The sequence below is a fragment of the Spea bombifrons genome, chromosome 5 (assembly GCF_027358695.1).
Source record: "Spea bombifrons isolate aSpeBom1 chromosome 5, aSpeBom1.2.pri, whole genome shotgun sequence".
NCBI classification, from domain to species: domain Eukaryota; kingdom Metazoa; phylum Chordata; class Amphibia; order Anura; family Pelobatidae; genus Spea; species Spea bombifrons.
In genome coordinates, this window is record NC_071091.1 from 33,531,173 (window position 1) to 33,551,502 (window position 20,330).

Consider the following 20,330-nt stretch of genomic DNA (forward strand, 5'->3'; position numbering starts at 1 on the left):
TCTTTAACATCACAAGAAACTGGCATTTGAACAGTGGTGTGTAGACTTTTTATATCCACTGTATACTATTTATTTGATACTAGGGTCACCAGTTTGGCCACTTAGTTCAAGAAAACAGCTTTGGACTATGCTTTTGGAGTCATTTAAATAAATCCCTGTAAATGTAAACTATAAGTGTAAAACAAAATAGTCACTGTTCATCTCTTAAGACAAAGACACTATAATTTTAATGCATAACAGGTTTTTTTTTTTTACAACAAAAGCTTTTTAGACAAAAAAGAAAACGAGAAATAAATTACATCTCATATGCATTGTACTCATCTTCATATACAAACAATTAGCATATGTACTGATTAACACTATAGTTCCTATATAAAAGTCATTGTACATCTGATTTTATACAAATAGTGCTTCCGTAAATACACAACACAAAACAGTTAGCTATGTAAGTACATACCTCACAAGTGTCTCATTGTAAGCGGAACAGTCCTGACCACCCAGTGAGTTGTAAAATTGATCAAGGTCACTGCTTTTACCCAGCCACCTTGTGATGTAATGAAGCAGAGTACCCCAATATTACGTCATATTGTGGTGTTCTGCTGTAATATACCTTAAGGTGGCTGGTGATATAATGGTCCTGCCCTCCTCTAACTCCCACCAACACAGTTGTCCCGCTTTAGGCTCTTGGGGCCTGTATATATATTTATTTATTTATTTATATACACATATATATATATACAAATTGCTTAATATCCTTAAAACAACGTTGACACCCATACCTCCCAAGTGTCGTAGTTTTTGTGGGACAGTAATGATTTTCAAGCACTTTCATGAGGAGGTCCACTAATCTCTGACCAGCCCAGGGGGTTGTAAGATCAATGTAGGTCTGTGCTTTTGCTCCCACATGGCAACCTGGTGATGCTCTGCGGCTGACTCTTTGGGTAAGGGAAGCAGGTGGTAATGTCCCCATACAACAGTTCTAAGCACAGTTCTGACAGGCTGAAGAGAACTTCTGACTTGACATTTAGTGGATGTGTCACTTAAGAACAAATTTAGCAACCAGTACCAATCCATATACTACGTTCTCCTGTATTTGAGGTTCTGTACCATATCATACCCAACTGGCCCCTCTTAGTGGGACTATTTTCCCGCAAGGTCCTGCTGTTCTGCCGAGCTGCCCCAGTGGAGATCATAAGCCAGGTGGGAAGCTGTAATATTGATGGAGCCCTGTTAGTTGCTGTTTATCAGGCTTAGAGTACCAACAGCAAATATGGATTGTAGCAAGGCTCAAGCCTGAGCATAACGCTACTCTATAAACACATATATATATATATATATATATACAGATATAATTGATTAAAAAAAGTTGCAGGAGCACTTACATAAACGCTACATAACGCTAGCAATTATAAAACAATATAAAGAAGTGCTCATCTTTTTTTTACAGAAAATACTGAACCATTTTAGCATTTGAACTTGGTTGGGCTTTTTTTTAGCATTTATAAATTAATTAGCCAATTTCTGTTGCCCTTAAATTCATTAAACATTAATGAAACCTATAGATTCATATAGTGCACAGATGTTTGTTGACAGAACGGTCTGGTGATTCATTTCCTGGCATTCATAGAATAAAATCAATCCATCTTTAAAATTTTTAAGTTTGTACGCTTGCCAGGGTTGGGGTGCCCCCCCTTCAATAAAATTAGATACATTATAGCCAGATCACAGCTTTAATTGTAAACTATTTTCTTACGAAGGAAACTTTCACTCTTACTAAAAAGGTACCCGTGATGCTACATACACAATAGGACATATAAAACATGTTCAAATTATTCAATTGAGAACATGACATAATGAGAACAGTTCTGATTACTCCTACTATTTGGAATATTATAGTGCCCCTGTCCTAGGGCAGGTATGGACAAAGAATGTCCCTTCAGCCTTTGGTGAACTACAAATCCCATGATGCTCTTCTAGACACTCGACTGTCACATAAGAAATGTTGATCAAACTAAGATTAAAAAGAAAATGAGAATTCCAAGCTGATACCTCTCATTTACAGGCAAATGACAGTTTTACAGAACGCAAATTTTTCCCAATAGGTGGTAGTGTAAGTCATTTGGGACTGGCTGTCAAATGAACAACAAATCGCAAACAAAGGAATGGTGGCTTATTCTAGAAACCATAGGGCCTTTGTTTTGCTTATTTGGTCCATGTTCTTGGAATCCATTGTGCTAAAGTGATCAGTAAACTGTTGTCACTTAAGCTCATGGAAGACAGTTGAAGACAGACTTAAGTCTTTCAGAACCGAGGTTCTAGAGGATCTAGAGTTAGACAGTGTTGTATGTTAAAAACAACCAATCCATAATATGAAATTGATACTGATTTTGTTCAACCAAAAAACGGGTAAGGAATATGAAAAACACTTAAATCCATATTTTGATTGATAACACCTTAAGCATTGGCAAGAAATTATTTTTATGTATAGACCGAAAACATAATCTGGGTTTCTTCAGATTATTTTAGAAATGTGGGAATTTAAGACATCTGAAGTTCCAATACAGCCAAACAAAAACACATAATGAAAATATGGCGTTCATCTGTAATGTAGTGTTTTGTCAAATTCTTACAAAACTAAATATAGTTTCTGATTACAGAGTATAAACAAGAAAACGTATCCATATGCAAAGCATCAAAACTTGGACAAAAAAAATCTTCTTTTAGTGCTTAGACTACTGGGGAAACAGTCTTATAAAAACAGCCTTTAATTAAAACATCCAAGGGGCATATTTTCATAATGTTATTGGAAAAGATTTTTTTTCTTTATAACTTTTTAGCAGGTTAAGACACAAAGTGCACATTTCATTATAATCAAGGAATGCAAATACAAAAACTAAATGTTTGCTTAATAGTTCTTAGATAAAGACTCATGATCCATAATGATCCATAGTTTATGAGATGTTACCCAAAAAAAACAAAATCTGTCTGAAGTAATAGTCAGAAAAGTTTTTTTTTTTTGCAACACAATATAAAAAGAAGGGTTCCAGAAATAATATACACTATAAAAAAAAACATGGAATTAAAATGGAAATTGTTACAGATTTAAAAATATCTTTATATATTTATTTATTTATATATATAAAATGGTCATTGATGGAGGAGAAACATTGTAACTGCCATATGTCATTTTAGTTGACTGCCAGATACAACCGAAGTATACCTTCATTGTCCATACTTTAGTGTATTGGGCTACTTTTTGCCCTTGTGTTTCCCTAAAGGCCAATGGAGGCCTAGCTGTGTCCCAATAAGAAGAAAAACAGGAATGATAAATAACTATGGTCATGCCGATGTCTCAATATAGTCACTTTTAGGTGCCAATCCCAAATATTCTGGATTTTCAGCTGCAGGAATCTTAAAACGTCCATTGGTCTTTGATTCTTTAGGAAAGAAGTCTTGTTGGTAATCGGGATTTTCAAGATTTATTTGATGGTTGAATTTTTGGTCCCAGAGGGAATGATAGCTAAACTCTGGTTTAGAGATGATATCTTGGGCTAAATTCAAATACTCTGGGTTCTTCACGCCATTGCTCTGGGAATTCTGGTAATGATTTTCCAGAGGAGACTTAACACCATTAGATGGATTCCCGTTGACGTTTGCTGAAGTGAAGGGTTTTGGAATGATTTGGTTTACATATTCTGAAATATAAAATATAAAGTTGTGAGTCAATTACGTAGATTGCACACGTACATGAGCAGGGTTTGTAATTGTTAATTTTCTTTATTGTAAATTTTATGTTCTCTTCTACTATAATAGTGCTACAGAATCTGCGAGTGCTCTATAACATGTAATAATAATCTATAAATAGATATAAAGGTATATAGATACTGTATATAGATACAAAATATATATATTTTGTCCACTGCTACTAGTTTTTTTTATTGTCTAATGAAATAAAATTAGCAGGACATGCAATTTGAACAAACAAGAAGATATGGATCTGCCCATTCCCAGTAACCATTGTTTGTATTCATACCATAACGCCTGACGCATCATGCTAATCACTTGCTCCTCTCCCACAATGATCATTGCATAGCTACATAATGTATTGGGCATAATGGGAAGGTACAGAATGTGGTCCTTATTTACAAAACACAAATGAAACTCTCAAGCTCAGTGGGAATGCAGCTGTTATTAGTGTGTGTGGGGGGTCTACTAGGAGTCATCTAGGATAATGTGGTATGTAATATATCACAAATACAGCCTAGTGGTTAAAGAAATGGAGTAGGATGAGTGATTCTGCTTTGGTTATTGTAAACACTGTATATAAGCTTTAGCTGGGTATTAATATCACCAACCAATGTCACAACATTTCAAAGCAAAACCGGGAGCCATGAATACACCTACTGTAAATGACTCTGGTAAGCAAATATTTAACGCTATAACAAAGTCAAAGGTCCTGGACAATGGCATCTTTACGTGGTACCATGTGATCCATAGTGTTTATGCCGGCATAACAATCATTTTTATGCTATTCTTTATACAGTCCCAAACCAAAAAACAATGGGTCCTTGGAGAACGTACCCACTAATAAGATACATGTCTCTCTATATTGAACCCGCAGCATGGTGCTGCCAGCTTTAATCTGCATTATGATGGGTAGTCCTGATGCTGAGTTAACATGATTAAAGGATAGTATCTGGATCAGCTCCAAGTTTCAAACATATACAATACAGTACAAATATGTTAACAATGCTGTAAAAGAATGTGGCATGAAATTTTTTATTTTTTTTTTCATTTTAATATCTGGGAAATGACCCAGTGTTATTATGATATTTCAATTGTTTACTGAGTACAATACACAGCTACTAACCAGGAGCAGGAAGAAACTCATCATCCACACTGTCATCCAAAATGACTGTAGGGTCTGTGCTGTATCTTTGAATAAAACTGTCTTCTCTAACCGGTGGTCCCTGCTGATGGTGAAAAAAAAAACGACATTATTTTTAGCTCTAATCACATGACCCTAATCAATTTGACTAATAAGTAAACAGCGATGAAAAGCAGGTACCGGCGTAGTCAGAAGAGGAGTCCGTGAGGTTGAAGGAGAGCTAAAGAACCCTTGATTTGGTATCAGGTATTCCTCAGCATCAACTATGTCTCCCATTTCTTCTTGCACCAACGCATGATGGAATTTTGATTCAACGGGACTTGGTAAGTTCATTCTTTCATCGCCCTGGGCACGGAAGAAAAAATATTATGATTTGAATGAATTACATACATTTAAGAGCTGTCAAACATATTACGTTATGTACTTGCTATTCCTAATGAAAATAGAAAAAACAAATGTATATTGTTGGGGGGTTTATATTAGTGGGGGGATTGCAGCTCACTGACTTTACCAAACAATATCAGATAACATTATAAAGAGTTGAACTTTCTTCTCAACTTCTACTTTAATGACTAGTATCGGTAATGTTCTTAAAGTTAAGAGTTTACATATGGGTCACCAGATTCCTTGAGGTCATCAACATCTTACAACATCTTTCAGTGTGCTTTCTTTATCACAAGGCCTATTTTGGGTTTCTCTCTGGATCAGGCAGTAGTTTAGATTAGTGTTGGAGCCCTTAATCACTGCATACCGTACCTGTATGACTAAGTAGCGTGTTGGGTCTCGAGCCATTTTGCTAAATTCCGCACTTAACTCTCTGAATTTGGGACGGCTCTCAGCATCTATCATCCAACCTAAGGCAATGCAAAAATTGCAGATTTTGTTAAAACGTGTATTTTCTTAAAATAAGCTCTGACAGTGTTTTCAGAAAAACCAATGACAAAAAACAATATAAATATTTAATACTGATGTCTATCAAAACATAAGCCTTCAGCCTTTCACATAAATAAGTCTACAGGAGCAGATAACATACATAACATACATATGATACCATGGCCTGATGTCAGGAGTTGGTGGAATCAACACTCTTTAAAACTACTGTCCTCTTGACCTACTGATTTGTCATTCTGCTAGAATCAACCATTTTTAATGCATACTTCTCTACAGGGGAAAAAGGTTTAAGTACCTACAAGTAAATATTTCAATGATATTGACTTGTAGGTACTTAAAAGTCAATATCATTGAAATATTGACTTGTAGGTACTTAAAACTTTTTCCAAGTCAATATTTCAATGATAAATATCCAATTAAGTCTGCGGTGGCGTCAAGAAGTCAACTGATTAAAGTAATGTTTTCATTTTTTGCATTTCTGTGGTTAAAAAATGTTTTGACAAGAGATTCTTGTCCATGCAAGTTTTTATATAGCTGTTATATATTTTTCTTAACAGAATGCTTCCACTAGTTGACGTATATTCAGTACAAAATATTTTAGATAGCACCCCTGCCCTTGAAAAATAGTCCTTCATTCAAGTATGAATGTTTTGGCTTAGTGAATAAAGAATCATAAACTAATGGAGAAAAAATATAAATGTGGCCATGTAGGTGCTATAACGTTTAAAATGGACAGAGATAGAAACTTTTGTTGAAGGGACTGTGAATAAAGAGATGGAATATATAATATATATTATATATATATATATATATATATATATATATATATATAATGTCATATGCAACCTTGATAGCTACCGTATTTATATAATTAATTTAAGTGGTTGCACATGGAATAATGTATCATATTTCCACAATTGAAACACATTTTATGCTGTTTCATTATACAGTATTGTGAAATTGGTGGCTGTAGAACATTGTAACACAGTAATGCCTATATGCTGCCATGTCTATCTGCAAGATCTACACAGCCCTAGCTTCCTACTGTCCGATCCAGTGTAACCTGTGCGAGTACCGGTTACAGCGCAAATGCCCGAGCAGAGATTCGCACATTTTTTTTTTAAGTGATATGTAAGGGTGCATTTTGCTCCCTTAAAAAAACAAAAGTAACTATGTGGAGTATTATTCTGTTTTTGGACATTAATTGGAGGGATTACCAGTGTGACTTAACTTGTGGAAGAAATCCTAAGTAAGACTGCAAAAAGTTTTTCCTCAAATTTTCTGCTGGTTTTTACATTTAGTTCATACTAAATGACAGACTATACAAAAAAAGTTGCATAAAGAGAAAGCCCCATGTGTCCTTGAAAAAACAATGTGAGGGTACACTAAACATGGGAAAAGGGTTAAACAAACCATAATAACCATTGGTTCACAGATACCAAGATCCCGTTGATGTGGAATATACAGTAACATTATGTAGACACTAGGGGTCAGTAGAGGGCTACTGTTATGGAGACTGCAGACTGTTAAATGAAATGCAGCAATAAGTCTAGACACATGCATTAACTCTTCAAATTACAACAGTATATCACATGAATGTATACATTATACTCATATATACAGTGCCTTGCAAAAGTATTCAGATCCCTTAATAAATCTCTCATATTAAAAAAAACACAATAAAATTTCATTCTAAACGGGATTTTATTTTGTTAGTTTTATTAAGAAATTAAAAAAACCTGTATGCTTTCAGAAGCACCCTTTGCGGCAAAAAAAACCCGTCCAGAACACATGCCGCAAGCAACATATTTTTGTGTTTTCTTTATAAAATCTTATCAAAATAACATAAATGTCACCTTACAATAATATCATACAGACTTAAATTTTAATGTTCTGCTTTACCTTTTGCAAGATACTGTATTTATATGTATTTACATGATATTTACACATATAACTCACATTTCACCATGATCATATACACATCAATTGTGCAGATTGGAGGCTGTGGAAGACGCTCCCCCTTTTCTAAAATTGTTGAAATTTCACTGGCTGCGATCCCATCATATGGTTTCAATCCAAATGTCATTAATTCCCACACAGTAACCCCTGTAAGCACAAGAACATATATTGTAAGTAATACGGAGTCTAAGGCATGAAACACATGTTAACGGAACGTCAATCAATATGAAGACAACTTCTTGGTTGACTTACCATAACTCCATACATCACTCTGGTGGGTGTAAATTCTATGAAGAATTGACTCTAGGGCCATCCATTTAATAGGTACCTACAACGACATAATGTTTTCAGATATTTTACATCAATATTTTGGGTTTTTGTTACATGGAATATTGTCACAGCCACCAGTGCATATGTGTGTGTGACTGAAGTCATGTGGTTTCCTACCTTTCCTCCTTCTGCGTGATATTCTTTTTCATCTGCCCCCAGTAGTTTCGCCAACCCAAAATCGGTGATCTTGACATGTTGTGGACCTTTCACAAGAACATTTCGAGCAGCCAAATCTCTGTGGACCAAACGGCGGTCTTCAAGGTAGCCCATACCCTGCAAAATATATGAGGATGGATAACTTTTAAGCCTTTGAGTGTCCACCACATTATCTCTGGGAAACAACATAAAGCGCATGGAGCTGGCAGCTTGGTGGGGCTGCTGGTTACAATTGGTAGCTGTTGGCCCTGTTTGAATCCTCCCATGTATGCATTTTTTGACCATGCAACTCCTCCTACCCATAAAATTTTGGCCCAGGATGCAAAGCCAGTATCAGCTGACTAATGATGAAGCCATCATTTGCGCTATCTATTAGGTGATTTATGATGTCATTTGTTATATCATTTTATAATCAATGGTGTAATTTGTGATATCATAGCTGATGTAATCTGCAAAGCATATGGGGTGTAAAATTCAGTTCAAACAGTTAACTATCTCATGGATTTTGTGCTTTTGAATGAGATTGCTACCCTTAATGTCTCTTGCCATTAAATAATGTTCATGTCATTTAAAAATATACTGTATATTCCAATGCATTAACGCAGTTCATCTGCCAATTGCCTTCCATTGTGATCCTCCTATCTATGTATTTGGTTGTTTTTTTTTACTGACTATATTAGGTGGTCAACGGATCTTTTCATTTTATGAAAGCAGTTGTTGAATGATTTACAAACATTTTCACTTTTGCTATAGGACTTAAAAATATTAGGACTTAAAAATATTATAGAAATATTGTATGTTCTTAGCTATAGTGTATTCCAGCCTTTAATATGAATTTGTTTTGCGCATTTGAAGTAGACATCAAACTACTTATGGGAAAAGTATTTAACCATCCCCTATTATCCATGTTGGGCAATAAAAACCCCCCACATATTGTTTATCTTCAATGGGTTGAGTTTGTAACTGGCTTAAAAAGAGGATTAAATGTAAAAAGACAGTAGTGGTTCAAAATAAATGTATAATATGTACTGTGACAGCTGTGAAAAATCATAACAGATTTGAACGGTCGATTGTGAGTTTTCCAAGTTTCTTGAGAAAAGTTGCAACCCATAAAGCCGCATATGTCCTGTGGGGCTGTTATGGCTGCTCTGTGACAAATTATTATTACAGTATAGCAGGCCGTGGTTCTGAAGTGACATTTACTAAAGGAGTTGGCATGGGAGATTTAGGAGAGTTGTGGTTTTAACTCTCTCAATTCACCTATGCATAATGAAGGGCCAAACCCAACGGGTTTAGTAGGCTAGAGCTGGCCCTGCATAATGTGTAATTTACTGGGTGTGCAGAATCTGGAGACATCTCTCTGATTTAACTATACATTGTGCAGGGACAGTCAAGCTCTTCCTATTGCAGAAGCTCACTAATGTTGGGCCTTCATAATGTATAGGGGCTGAATCACAACTCTCCTGTCATGTCTGTTAGTGAATAAACCTCTCTGTGTCTATAAAGAAGATGTCACAGCCTTACAGACAGTGAACAGGCATAGAACCACTCTTTGCAAATATTACCGAACACTGATATAAAAGTGCATGAGACATCTACCGTGATACGATGGATACTACCACTAGACATTCATAAAATGTAGCATGATAACTGTTGACATCTTAGTAGTTTAAATGTCTGAATGCTTACCTTGGCAATCTGCACACACCAGTTGAGAAGATGTCTTGAGCCAATGTTGTCCTTGTGTTCACGAACATAGTCCAGTAAGCAGCCATAAGGCATGAGTTGTGTGATCAGCTGGACAGTAGAAGTCAAACATATTCCCAATAAACGGCAAACATGGGGATTGTCAACACTGGCCATGACATACGCTTCCTAAAATACAAAATATGTCAAGAATAAAATACACAGACATCTTGTGCTTCACTTTTATAGTCTTGCGATTCTCATATTGTAAATAATTTCCCTTAAATTATGTTTTTTTCATACAAGCCAGACAGCACCTCAAGCACTTTTGCCAAATCTCATTGAGAATGAGGTTGTACATAGATCCAGTTGTTTCCAGTCCTTTAAATAAAACTTTATTTTTCAGTCATTTAACTGAAAGTGTTTAGTTACTATTAGCATGTGTTTATACCAGCTGTTTCTTACTTTCCTCTTATTTAGAAACACATTATCAAACATATAATATTGATGTAAATAGCTTATTAATTTAAATTGACAAATTCCAAGCCCAGGATTTCATTGATTCATAAAATTTAACAGCAGACAACAACATTCAGGCCGACTAGTGTGTCTGTTTTTTCCTGCTGTAAATACTCAGACCTTAATTAATCCTCGTTTTTTGTCTTAAAATCAGGCTGTATGCTTATTCCATGCATGTTTAAATTCCCCTTTTCTATAAATATCTACCGTTTCTGCAGGGCTGTTGTATTTACCTACCACCCTTGCGGCAGAGTAAAACCTCCTTACTTTACACCTAAGCATCTGACCTTCAAGTTTTAGATTATGACCCATCGAAAGAGACGGGAGGAAAAATCATGCAGATTCTGAGAAAAAGAAGGTAAGGTACCTTTCCTTGTGTTACTGCTTATCATACCTGGGATCTTCTGGGCTCCGGCTACCCGGAGCCTTACCTAGCGGGACGCGGCCAGGACTGCCCACTGACGTCAGGGGGCGGTCCCGTGACATCAGTGGGAGGTCACGTGATGTCAGTGGGAGGTCCCGCTGATGTCAGGGGCGTTCCCACTGATGTTGTAGGGGCGTTCCTGCTGGAAATGGGCAGGGGGCGGGGCGTGTCAAGGATTCGGGTCTTGACCCGGAGAACCAGTGCTCATCTGGCAATCTTTGGGTCAAACCCAGAGAGTTCCCAGGTATGTTGCTTATTTTGCTTAAGTAGCGTTGCATTATGATAAATTTAAAAGATGAGCAATCTCGCTGAATTAACTATTATTACACAGGGTTGGAAACATATCTTTTCTCCTCTACTGCTTTTTTTTTTACAGATTTTCCAAAACAAGAACAAAAGCAGTTTTTGTTTTGAATGGTTTATCTTGGAGAGATACATTGTGATGTAATTAAAGTATGCATGGTAGTTTGTGTAACAATCTATTAAAAACAACCTTCCCTAAAACAGCCTATGGGAATTGTGGTTTTTCAAAGAACTTGCATGGTGGGAATGGACAGATATGTTATTTGCCAACCCAAACATCTCCAGAAAATTGGATTCAAATAAAGTATAAAAAAGTATATTTTCAATAACATCCTACCATAACACTATATTATATATATATTATCTTATCGGAAAAAAAACTACTAATTCAATGATGATATTAATGACTGATGTAAATGTGTTCGGTATAAGTACACTACGTAGGAATTATCATGGAAAATCACCTCCGTGACTCAAATACTCACATCAAGAATTTCCCTGTTGGCTTTGGACGATGTGGCTTCTCTCAACTCTTTGATGGCGACAGGAATCTTTACTCCCTTCCCGTCTGGTATCCACAGGCCCTTAACACATAAAAATACCAAGTTAATTAGTCATACACACAACAAGCGCTTGCTGTCCTTTCCAAAAACCCTATGTGCTTTTGTACTCACATAGGGCTCTCAGTCCTGTCAATACCATATCAATGTCTCTTAATTATGGCCCTTTTGTTATCTGTTGTTAGTGAATTAATTACCGTATTAGCCATATAGAATGTTAGAATTTATGATTGGCATATAAACTTTGATGGCCTTGCTCGACTCAATCCATTGAGAATACTTAATACTACTTAATATGCCCCTTCTTACATAAACTCTTAGGAATTGTGAGAAGTGGAATCAGTTTTCATTGGTCCAAAACGTGACAGCTATTTATAAATGCAGTATAATAAACATATTAAATGACAGTGGTCACATGATGCAATTTAATTTGTGACGGATATCAAATCTCATTGGGCCTATGTAATATTATACGTTTTTGTGGCACACTGAAATGTCATGTTTTCTTTTTTCCACTTATACCGCCACCTGTACGAGACTTGTTTTGAATCCATATAGATCACTTAACATATACCCATTTGTTATTTTATGCATTTGTTTTATTTGTTGTGTTTTATAGTGCCACCATATTCTGCAGCTTTGTACAAAGGGTAAACAGGACATAAGAAGTAGTGCATAACTTAACAATTTGACTGCTCAAACAAGCTTACAAATACAAAAATAATATTGCTGGACCTATTGTCTGAAGCAGGAGAAGGACTAGCAAAGGTGAGCTAATGGTAGAAATCAGAACAGAAGATAGAATGAGGAGAGAGGTTTGGTAGGAATGTATTTTGAGATGATTGAAGAAATGTAAGTAGGGGGGCTGCTATGAAAAGCTTTGAAAGTAAGTCAAGATTTTGAAATGAATGTTTATCTGTAGTTCTACCACTTTTTCTATTTCTTATTATTTGCAATTTTGAAGGCATAATTTGTTTGAAAATGTGATATATATAAGAAAAGCAAATGATGCATATTTGTGTTAATATTTAAACATACAATTACATAAAATCCCAAAGCTTTCATTCGTATTTAGTTAATGTGGCATGGGAAGTCTGCATACGGACAGATATATGAGGGCTCTTGCAAACACTATTAAATTGCAAACATTCTAAAAATTAACCATTCCGTGATTTTTTTCCAATTAATTATCAAAAGCGCATACAGATAACTGAAACAACTTGGTACATAACAGCCATCCTAGAATTCCTTTAGTTTTTCTAAAGTAGGTTTCTCCTGCAATGAAAATAGGGTCCCACAACACAGCGATTATGGAGTTCCCTCTTCATGATACTGGAGGGCATCTTATTGGGCTTCATTGGGCCAGAACTAGCAGTTGCACAGCTTTAGAGACCACTAATAAAGTGACCAAAGGCAGAGCGTTCCCAGTGAAAATGTCACCACAATGAAAAGTGAATGTGTAGTGTGCATGTCTATTTGTTTTATTACGATACAGAACAAATGTCGCAGCCTTGCTCCCTCTAGTGGTGTTGTTTTGCATTAACAATTAAAGGTGTTGAGAAGACATCAGACATATGGGTGATTGTTATATTTTTTCACAAAATTTTATTATAATGTATATACCGTATGTGCATTTTGACTTCTAGTAGTGCACTTGGAGCCACTAAATAGTCTGAGCTCCAACAAAAGAGGACGATCATGGAATGAAAGGAATAGTTGGATTTGGGTCTCAAAAGTGGGCCTGCCTTTCTTTAAAAAAAAAGATATGTACATATGTACATGTGTGTCACATAGCAGGTAGTGCAGGACTCTGTCCATTTGGGGACCGAGCCCACCATTCAGTGCCTCCCCCAAAAAAGAATGTAGAAGTATGTGCAGTTTCTTAATATTTCTACTCGCGTTCAGTTTCATGAAGACCGATACCCTGTGCTGAAAGAACATGCCATCAAAACTCTACCCCTGAGCTTGAATAAAATAAAATTAAGAAGTATGGTCTGCATGCTTTTAAAACACTCATGTACAAAGTATATTCCCCCCAAACAAAGCACATTATTCTTCTAAATGTCTTGTGCATCTACATACAGTAAATAGCTAATAATAGATCATAACTAACAAAAAAGGATTGGTAAACATCCCCAGTCACATCTCTAACCACACTTCTTAAAACAAAAGAGTCCCTCTGTGGTCACTTGAAATGACAGGAGGTACAGAAGATACAGCCTACAATGTAGAGTTTATTAAGATGTACTCTATAATTAATATTTTGAATATCAATATATACTGTGCCAACAATTATTACATAACTGTGGCATCACTAAATTGGCCAATGATATTCAAACATGTTTGAATGTTTGGTTAGCCAACCCTTACATGGCAGTGTTTCTATGAACGGGGGCAACATATGTTATTTGACCCACCTGAAAAACACATGTGACCTTACCTGATAGACTGTGCCAAATGCTCCTGAGCCAAGAATCTTTATTTTCCTAAATTCTGTCTCCTTTAGAATTCGAAGAAGGGCTTGGTTAGGAGCTTCTCCGCTTGGCGTGACAGGCTCAACCAGCTAGGAATATACAACAGCATGAAGAAGTATTTATTATCATGGAAAGTACAAGGTCATATAAGAAACTCACAGGGATACAAATGCAAACTTGTTACCAGTGTTTATAGTACTTTGGTGTGGAATATTTTCATGAACTGATGACAATAGGAAAGATAAATAATGTACACATTGTGTATTTAAAAAGCTACAGACGCCATGTCCTCTGATTTTACCTCTCTCTCCTGAAGTAACCTGCGCAGAGTGCGTTTTCTATGGATACGATTTCTGCGAATAAAGAAGTAGGTAACAAGTGCAAGCACAAGGGCTCCAAGGATTCCTCCGACTATACCAGCAGCAATGGATGCAACTTTTGACCTACAAACCAAAGTAAAAAGGATTGTTACGAATAATATGACAGGCTTACTAACTTTCTTAAACTCAGTTTCAAAGATATCAAAAACTTCAGCCTTTCTAATGCTCGAGGCAAGAGCCAAGTAAGAGCCAAGTAAACTGGAACACACCTCACCATCAGGAGCTACTTGTTGGTAGAGAACGTTTATGTAAACTACTTACAAGTTATAGCAAATCAGTCTGAGATACCAGTGAACACAACAGTGGATTCCAAGTACATCTGAGCCCAAGATGAACCTTTATGCTTTAATGTTGCTCTTGTGAGCTCTGGCAAGCCTACAATCTATTGAATGTTTCAACGGGAATTGAGACAGTAGATGGATTGTTTGGGTGAGGATGAGTTGCTTGTAGCAAGCGCAATATGCAAAACTCTGTGTTGACTTTGCAGGAGGTTATGGTGGATGACTTCTTTATTATGGTTGTTGAGGGTCTTAGGGAGGTGGACTGTATGCTTTGTTATACTTGGTTTAATGTTCATCTTTTTAAGTTTTATTTGTTTAGCACATTTAAACATTTTTATATTTTAATAGTGTAAAGGGGGTGTTAAACCATACCGTGTTGCAGTCGGGTTAGTAAAAGTTATATTCAAGTGTTGACATTACAGGATATGGGAATAGCTGAACATAACAATGTTAAAAGATAAGTGTTTGAAATACGTCATCAGAGATTTAGTCATAAGACCTCATAAAACTTACAAAGGAAGTGGACAACCTGCAGTTCCTGCTCCTTCGCATCTGTTGAAGGAAAAATAAAGAATCATTTAAGTTTTTGTTTTGGTCATAGAGTAAAAAGTTCTTTCTCTAATAACAATCATTCTTTATTAATCATTAAGACTAGCCAGTAGGTGGCATTCTGGTCCCAGTTTAAAAAAAAAATCTATTTATTGTTTAATGCCACACTTAACCCAATTTGTCAGTTTCTGGCTTATGTAATGGATGTCGATTAGTCAATTATCAAATAATTCAGCATGGCCAACCTGTCCTGATTACCAGTGCCATCCCAGCTCAGTAAAACCCAAGCCTGTCAGCCAATTAGTTTTCATTGCAGAGTTTACTTTTTTAAACAGTAATACCAGGTCATCTTAATTTGGAGCATCACTCTGGTTTAGGTTCCCTGCTAGCCTACCAATGTCTTGTGAACAATAAGATCTTATACGGTCAACATGGCATTATCCTGCTATAAAGCAACAGTCAACATGGGGTATGTATAGTTATAGCTCTTCTGGTCTCTTCTTCAAAATACATCCAGGTACCAGAGGTTATACGTGTAAACAAGCTTACTAACTTAAGTCAGTTGCCATAAATAAGTAACAGAACAATTCCTTTATGTTTAGCAAACCTTAACTTACATATGAAGCCTGTGTTTTATTCAGCAAAACACACAGCAGCATGTTCTTGAAGCAAATCTATAAATCCCCTGACAAAATGGAGAGGATTATGATGAAGGCATACTGAAAGACAGGCTCTATGTACACTTACCCCATTTTGCATTCAGGGTGACAATGCTGGCAAACTCCATTGTGATCTGGATACTTCCAGATCAATGTATCATTTTCACCCAGAATTCCAGATGGACATGACTGGACACAGTATGGACCATCTTTGTAGTGGGAACATTTTGTACAGTCCTCTTGACCCTGTAGACAGACAATTTTAAGATTTGTCAGGTAACAGTTCTGTGTTTCTCACTTCACTATTCATTATGAAGGGCCAACATTAAGTTTCTCCAAAAGTGACTGGCCCTGTATAAAGCAAAATTCAGTTGGCGACAAGACTTTGAGGAAATATTGCCGATTTAACTATGCATTATACAGAGCTAGCCAAGCTCTTCCTGCAGCAGTGGCCCACAGGCGTTGGTCCTCCATAATATAAAGTCAAGTCACAACACTACAACAAACCCTTCTGTGAATTATTCCTGATGAAAAGAAAACATAAGATGAAGAGAATAATGTCTGACCAGTCTTCCATTTTTTGAGAGTACTGTTGCTTGTTTATAAAATATGTGGAAAATAATCAAGGTATTACACTGCCTCCTCCTTATTTCGGAGAGAACTATGAGTAGCAGCACACTTCTCTGACTAAACTAGTCTCCAGTGTTGGTAAGTGTTGGTAAGTATACAATAAGGCATTAGACAGCAAACTAAAATACAGTATGCGAGTGTCAAAGTGAACATGCCCCTTAGGACAGGATAGGAACATCTTTGACCTATACAAGTAAATCTAAGAATGGCTTCTGGCCACCAAGGCGGTGTACATCGGTTTTACTATACTAGCACCTGAGTAGTCTTTGATAATGTTACAATTTATTAACACTGAAATTAGGATTTTGGCAGGAAGGACACCCGCTGGTATATGAAATTGTGTACTGCTTGCAGTGAGTCATATAACAGTAACATTTATCCAACACTTCATCACGTCCCATTCTACGTTCTATACAAATTGCACATATTTTGAAATCATAAAAATCCCCGTCTTCAAAAAGACACATTTGTGTCTTTCATAACAGTAAACTATTTATCTAACATATATTTTGGCCACTGAGTAATCTAGAAGAATTTGCAGTATTTCCTTGTATTTCTGTAAGTACCAGAAATAATGATGTGACAGTAAAATGTAATTATTACGTTAAGGGTAATGAATCTCTGGTTCATCAGAAACAGAGCTCTTAGCACAGAACGAGTTAATTCCATTGACCATGGTCTGATGGGCTGTGGTGTAGATAATGCGTGGGACATCTGTTGTTTAAACTACATCCAGATGTTTTTCCTCATTGTTTAGTTCAAGTGCTGTCCTTCTGTGTTGTATCTGTTAAAAAATGTAATCTTTTCCAGTCACAAGGTCAATTTAATACTTCCCAGTTCTGGTATCATGGCTATATTAATTAACGGGAGATAGAAGAAAAGCCATGAAAGACATTTTATCAAATATTTTTCCTGTGACAAAGAATGCTACTTGTGTGCCACCATGCTTCTTTCCACAGTGTGGATGTATTTTAAGCATATTATGTGATTTAATTATGATTAAATCACATGATTAATTGTGATTTAATTATGGTACGGCCATAAGTCACGTCAGGATGCATTAAATGTGTCCTGTCTCTCTATGGTGCTCGCTCCAGAAACAGAAATGACATTTGATATCTGGCTACATATATCACTAAGGATTGGTAATACTAAATGATAATATTCGGTGCTAGGTGTTTCCGATGCAAGTTCCATGCTCACCAACGAAACTCTGCTGCAAAAGCAGCAGTTCAGCATATTCACTTCTGATTGTACTGAACTTCAATGATGCTGGGATTCTGTTGAAACCTTTGGGAGATGGAGATAGCCTCCGCCACTGACATATTTATGTACAAATGCTGGAATCCAGATCAGAAGGATGTTTTTAGGAATCCACATTGTAAACATGGTCCACCCATAATCTTGAAGAATTTGAATCCAGCTTTAGCATGCAATCATGATGAAGGATTACAGATGACTCCTGGCTTTGTTACCTTTGCTGTTTACTGGTATTCATGCTATCCATATTATGGTATATTATACATAAATTTAATTCTAAGTGAGGTTATTATAAAGGAAATACTTTGAGGTGGAAGTCCTTCACAAGTGTAGTTTTAGATGGATGCATTACCCAAACTCCTTGGCCTGAGTCATGAAGTGATGGTCAAGGGGTCGAAACCAGAATTTAACTGCAAACTCTCTTTCCAATTGCCATTTTAGGGGAATCAATTTCAAAGCGTTCCAAAGAAACAACCTTACTTGCCACAAAGGGCATAAGTAACATGAACACTGACTGGATTGGTTCTAAGTAATTACAGCTCTGTTGGTTGTCACATTCTCTTAAACAAATCTAAGAAAATACTTATTTCCTAAAATACTGATTAGGTTGTAAATACAAATTAAGCAAAGCGGACTTGTAAACGTCTGTAAGGTTTGTTTGTAGCCAAGAACGGAATCAGATAGGAGAAAGCTCCGTCTCTAAACCACCAGGTAAAAAGCCACCCAAGGTGCACACTGGGAGATAATCATGGTAAAAGTTTTCTTTTTTTTTTTTCTTTTTTTTTTGGCAAATTTTCCTTGAGAGAATACATGATGGGAAAGGTTCCTGCACAAATGTGTTTTTAGTTAGTGAAAGTTTTATGTTTATCTGAGAAAGATCATGTTTTATAGATTTTTATAGCTGTGTTATAGATAATATCAGTTCATAAAGTAAAAATGTTTCCTTGTATCTGCTTATCACCTTCATGTTCTACTTTCCCAGGACTCTCTTGGGAAACAGTAAGTCTTAACTCTCATTCTCTTTTTAAGCAAAAATAAAATAACAAAAAAAATGAAAGAAAAAAAAAAGAATAAAACAAACAAATCAGGCACATTTTCCTAAGCATACTTTACATTTTTGGTTGAGGCCTAGTGTCTTTATAAATAAATGAATGGAAGCCGCAATCCACCATAGCCTATTCTCTTTATCGCTTCTGTAAATTCTATGGTGTACCAATATTTTCAAAGAAAATAAATGAAAAATCAAAAACAGTTATTTGTTTTCTTAATCGTTTTCTTCTTGTAATCCCACAATACAAGACAGGAAATTTGGCTTTTTAACAGAATCACCGCATCCCCCCTTCTTTTTTCTTCTTTTTTTGCCAGTTCAAGCAATTTCTAAAAAACCTAACTATGTTGTGTATAGAAGTGAAGTCATCCAACTCCAAACGTTTAGAGAATACAGGGAACAGCTTGCAAAGAAGGAGGAAATGATTATCATGTCTCAAGGGGCATGGAGGGGGCTAGACTTTAAAAGTGAGAAATATTCTTCAACATCTCATCCACACTTTTGTGTGTTCATGCAGAGCAATAATTCAGTTTAAATTGTGTTCTTCCATTCATTCATTCATTACTATATAATTTGCAAAGTTTTCTTTTATGATACTGAGGGTTTTGGATGTAAGCTTTAGATAAAACTAGCAATTTTCTCTGGCAGATTATTTATGGAGTTAAGGAAGGCGTGATATATGTGAAAAAAGTGAAACTCCACTTATTTATGTCGTCCTGGGGATTCCTGACACTCTTTTTTCTGTGATCATTTGTGGGCCAGTTTTAATATACATCCTGGTTGTTGTGTGTTAAAATCGTGCTGGAGTATTTTTTTTTATTGTGTTGCAGGAGAGTCTGGCTGGGTCCATGAAAGGTTGGCCAAGAAGAGACTAGGTCGGGGCTCTGCTAGAGTTCCACTTATGCCAAGTACTGAATAGCTCACTCAACTCCAGTCATCCTCAACACCCTCATTCACTAATCTGCAAGTTGTTTGCAAGGTAATGCAAGAGCCTGTGACTTTAAATTTGGACCTTTCATGTCTTCACCTGTATCTCGCATAATTACAACTCCACCATTACATTAACCCCTTAATGACAAAGCCCATACATGTATAGGCTCAAAATGCATTGTTTTCAATGGGTTTAGGAGTCACTGTTTTCATGGAAAACAAGGACATTTTCTTAGCAAAAGGTCTTTTTTGCAAATACCCTTGAAAGAACAGCCAGATCCAAAAAGAAAAAAATATGGCATTTTGTGAGTCACTAATGTCATCAAAAATAAGGACATTTCTTAGCAAAGGGGTTCTCCAATGATCAATTAGCCTTTTAAACTTATACTTGGATTTGCCAAGA

The 20,330-nt window shown here is 36.2% G+C and overlaps 1 protein-coding gene across 2 annotated transcripts in view; it reads right to left on the reverse strand.

Annotated features, from left to right (window-relative positions):
* Nucleotides 1–3,159: 3,159 nt before the first annotated feature.
* The window catches only part of LOC128497952 (epidermal growth factor receptor-like), a 106,765-nt gene continuing 89,594 nt past the window's right edge, over nt 3,160–20,330 (reverse strand). The window contains exons 15-27 of one of the 2 annotated variants that reach the window (XM_053468194.1): nt 16,148–16,305; nt 15,365–15,403; nt 14,492–14,633; nt 14,157–14,279; nt 11,642–11,740; nt 9,914–10,099; nt 8,186–8,341; nt 7,991–8,066; nt 7,739–7,885; nt 5,645–5,742; nt 5,069–5,233; nt 4,871–4,973; nt 3,160–3,695 (exon numbers count right to left, since the gene is read on the reverse strand). In XM_053468194.1, the coding sequence (XP_053324169.1) occupies nt 3,340–3,695; nt 4,871–4,973; nt 5,069–5,233; nt 5,645–5,742; nt 7,739–7,885; nt 7,991–8,066; nt 8,186–8,341; nt 9,914–10,099; nt 11,642–11,740; nt 14,157–14,279; nt 14,492–14,633; nt 15,365–15,403; nt 16,148–16,305 (1,848 nt within the window). In that variant the 3' untranslated portion in view covers nt 3,160–3,339. The remainder of the gene's footprint in view (nt 3,696–4,870; nt 4,974–5,068; nt 5,234–5,644; nt 5,743–7,738; nt 7,886–7,990; nt 8,067–8,185; nt 8,342–9,913; nt 10,100–11,641; nt 11,741–14,156; nt 14,280–14,491; nt 14,634–15,364; nt 15,404–16,147; nt 16,306–20,330) is intronic. The other variant, XM_053468193.1, reaches the window with a different exon arrangement.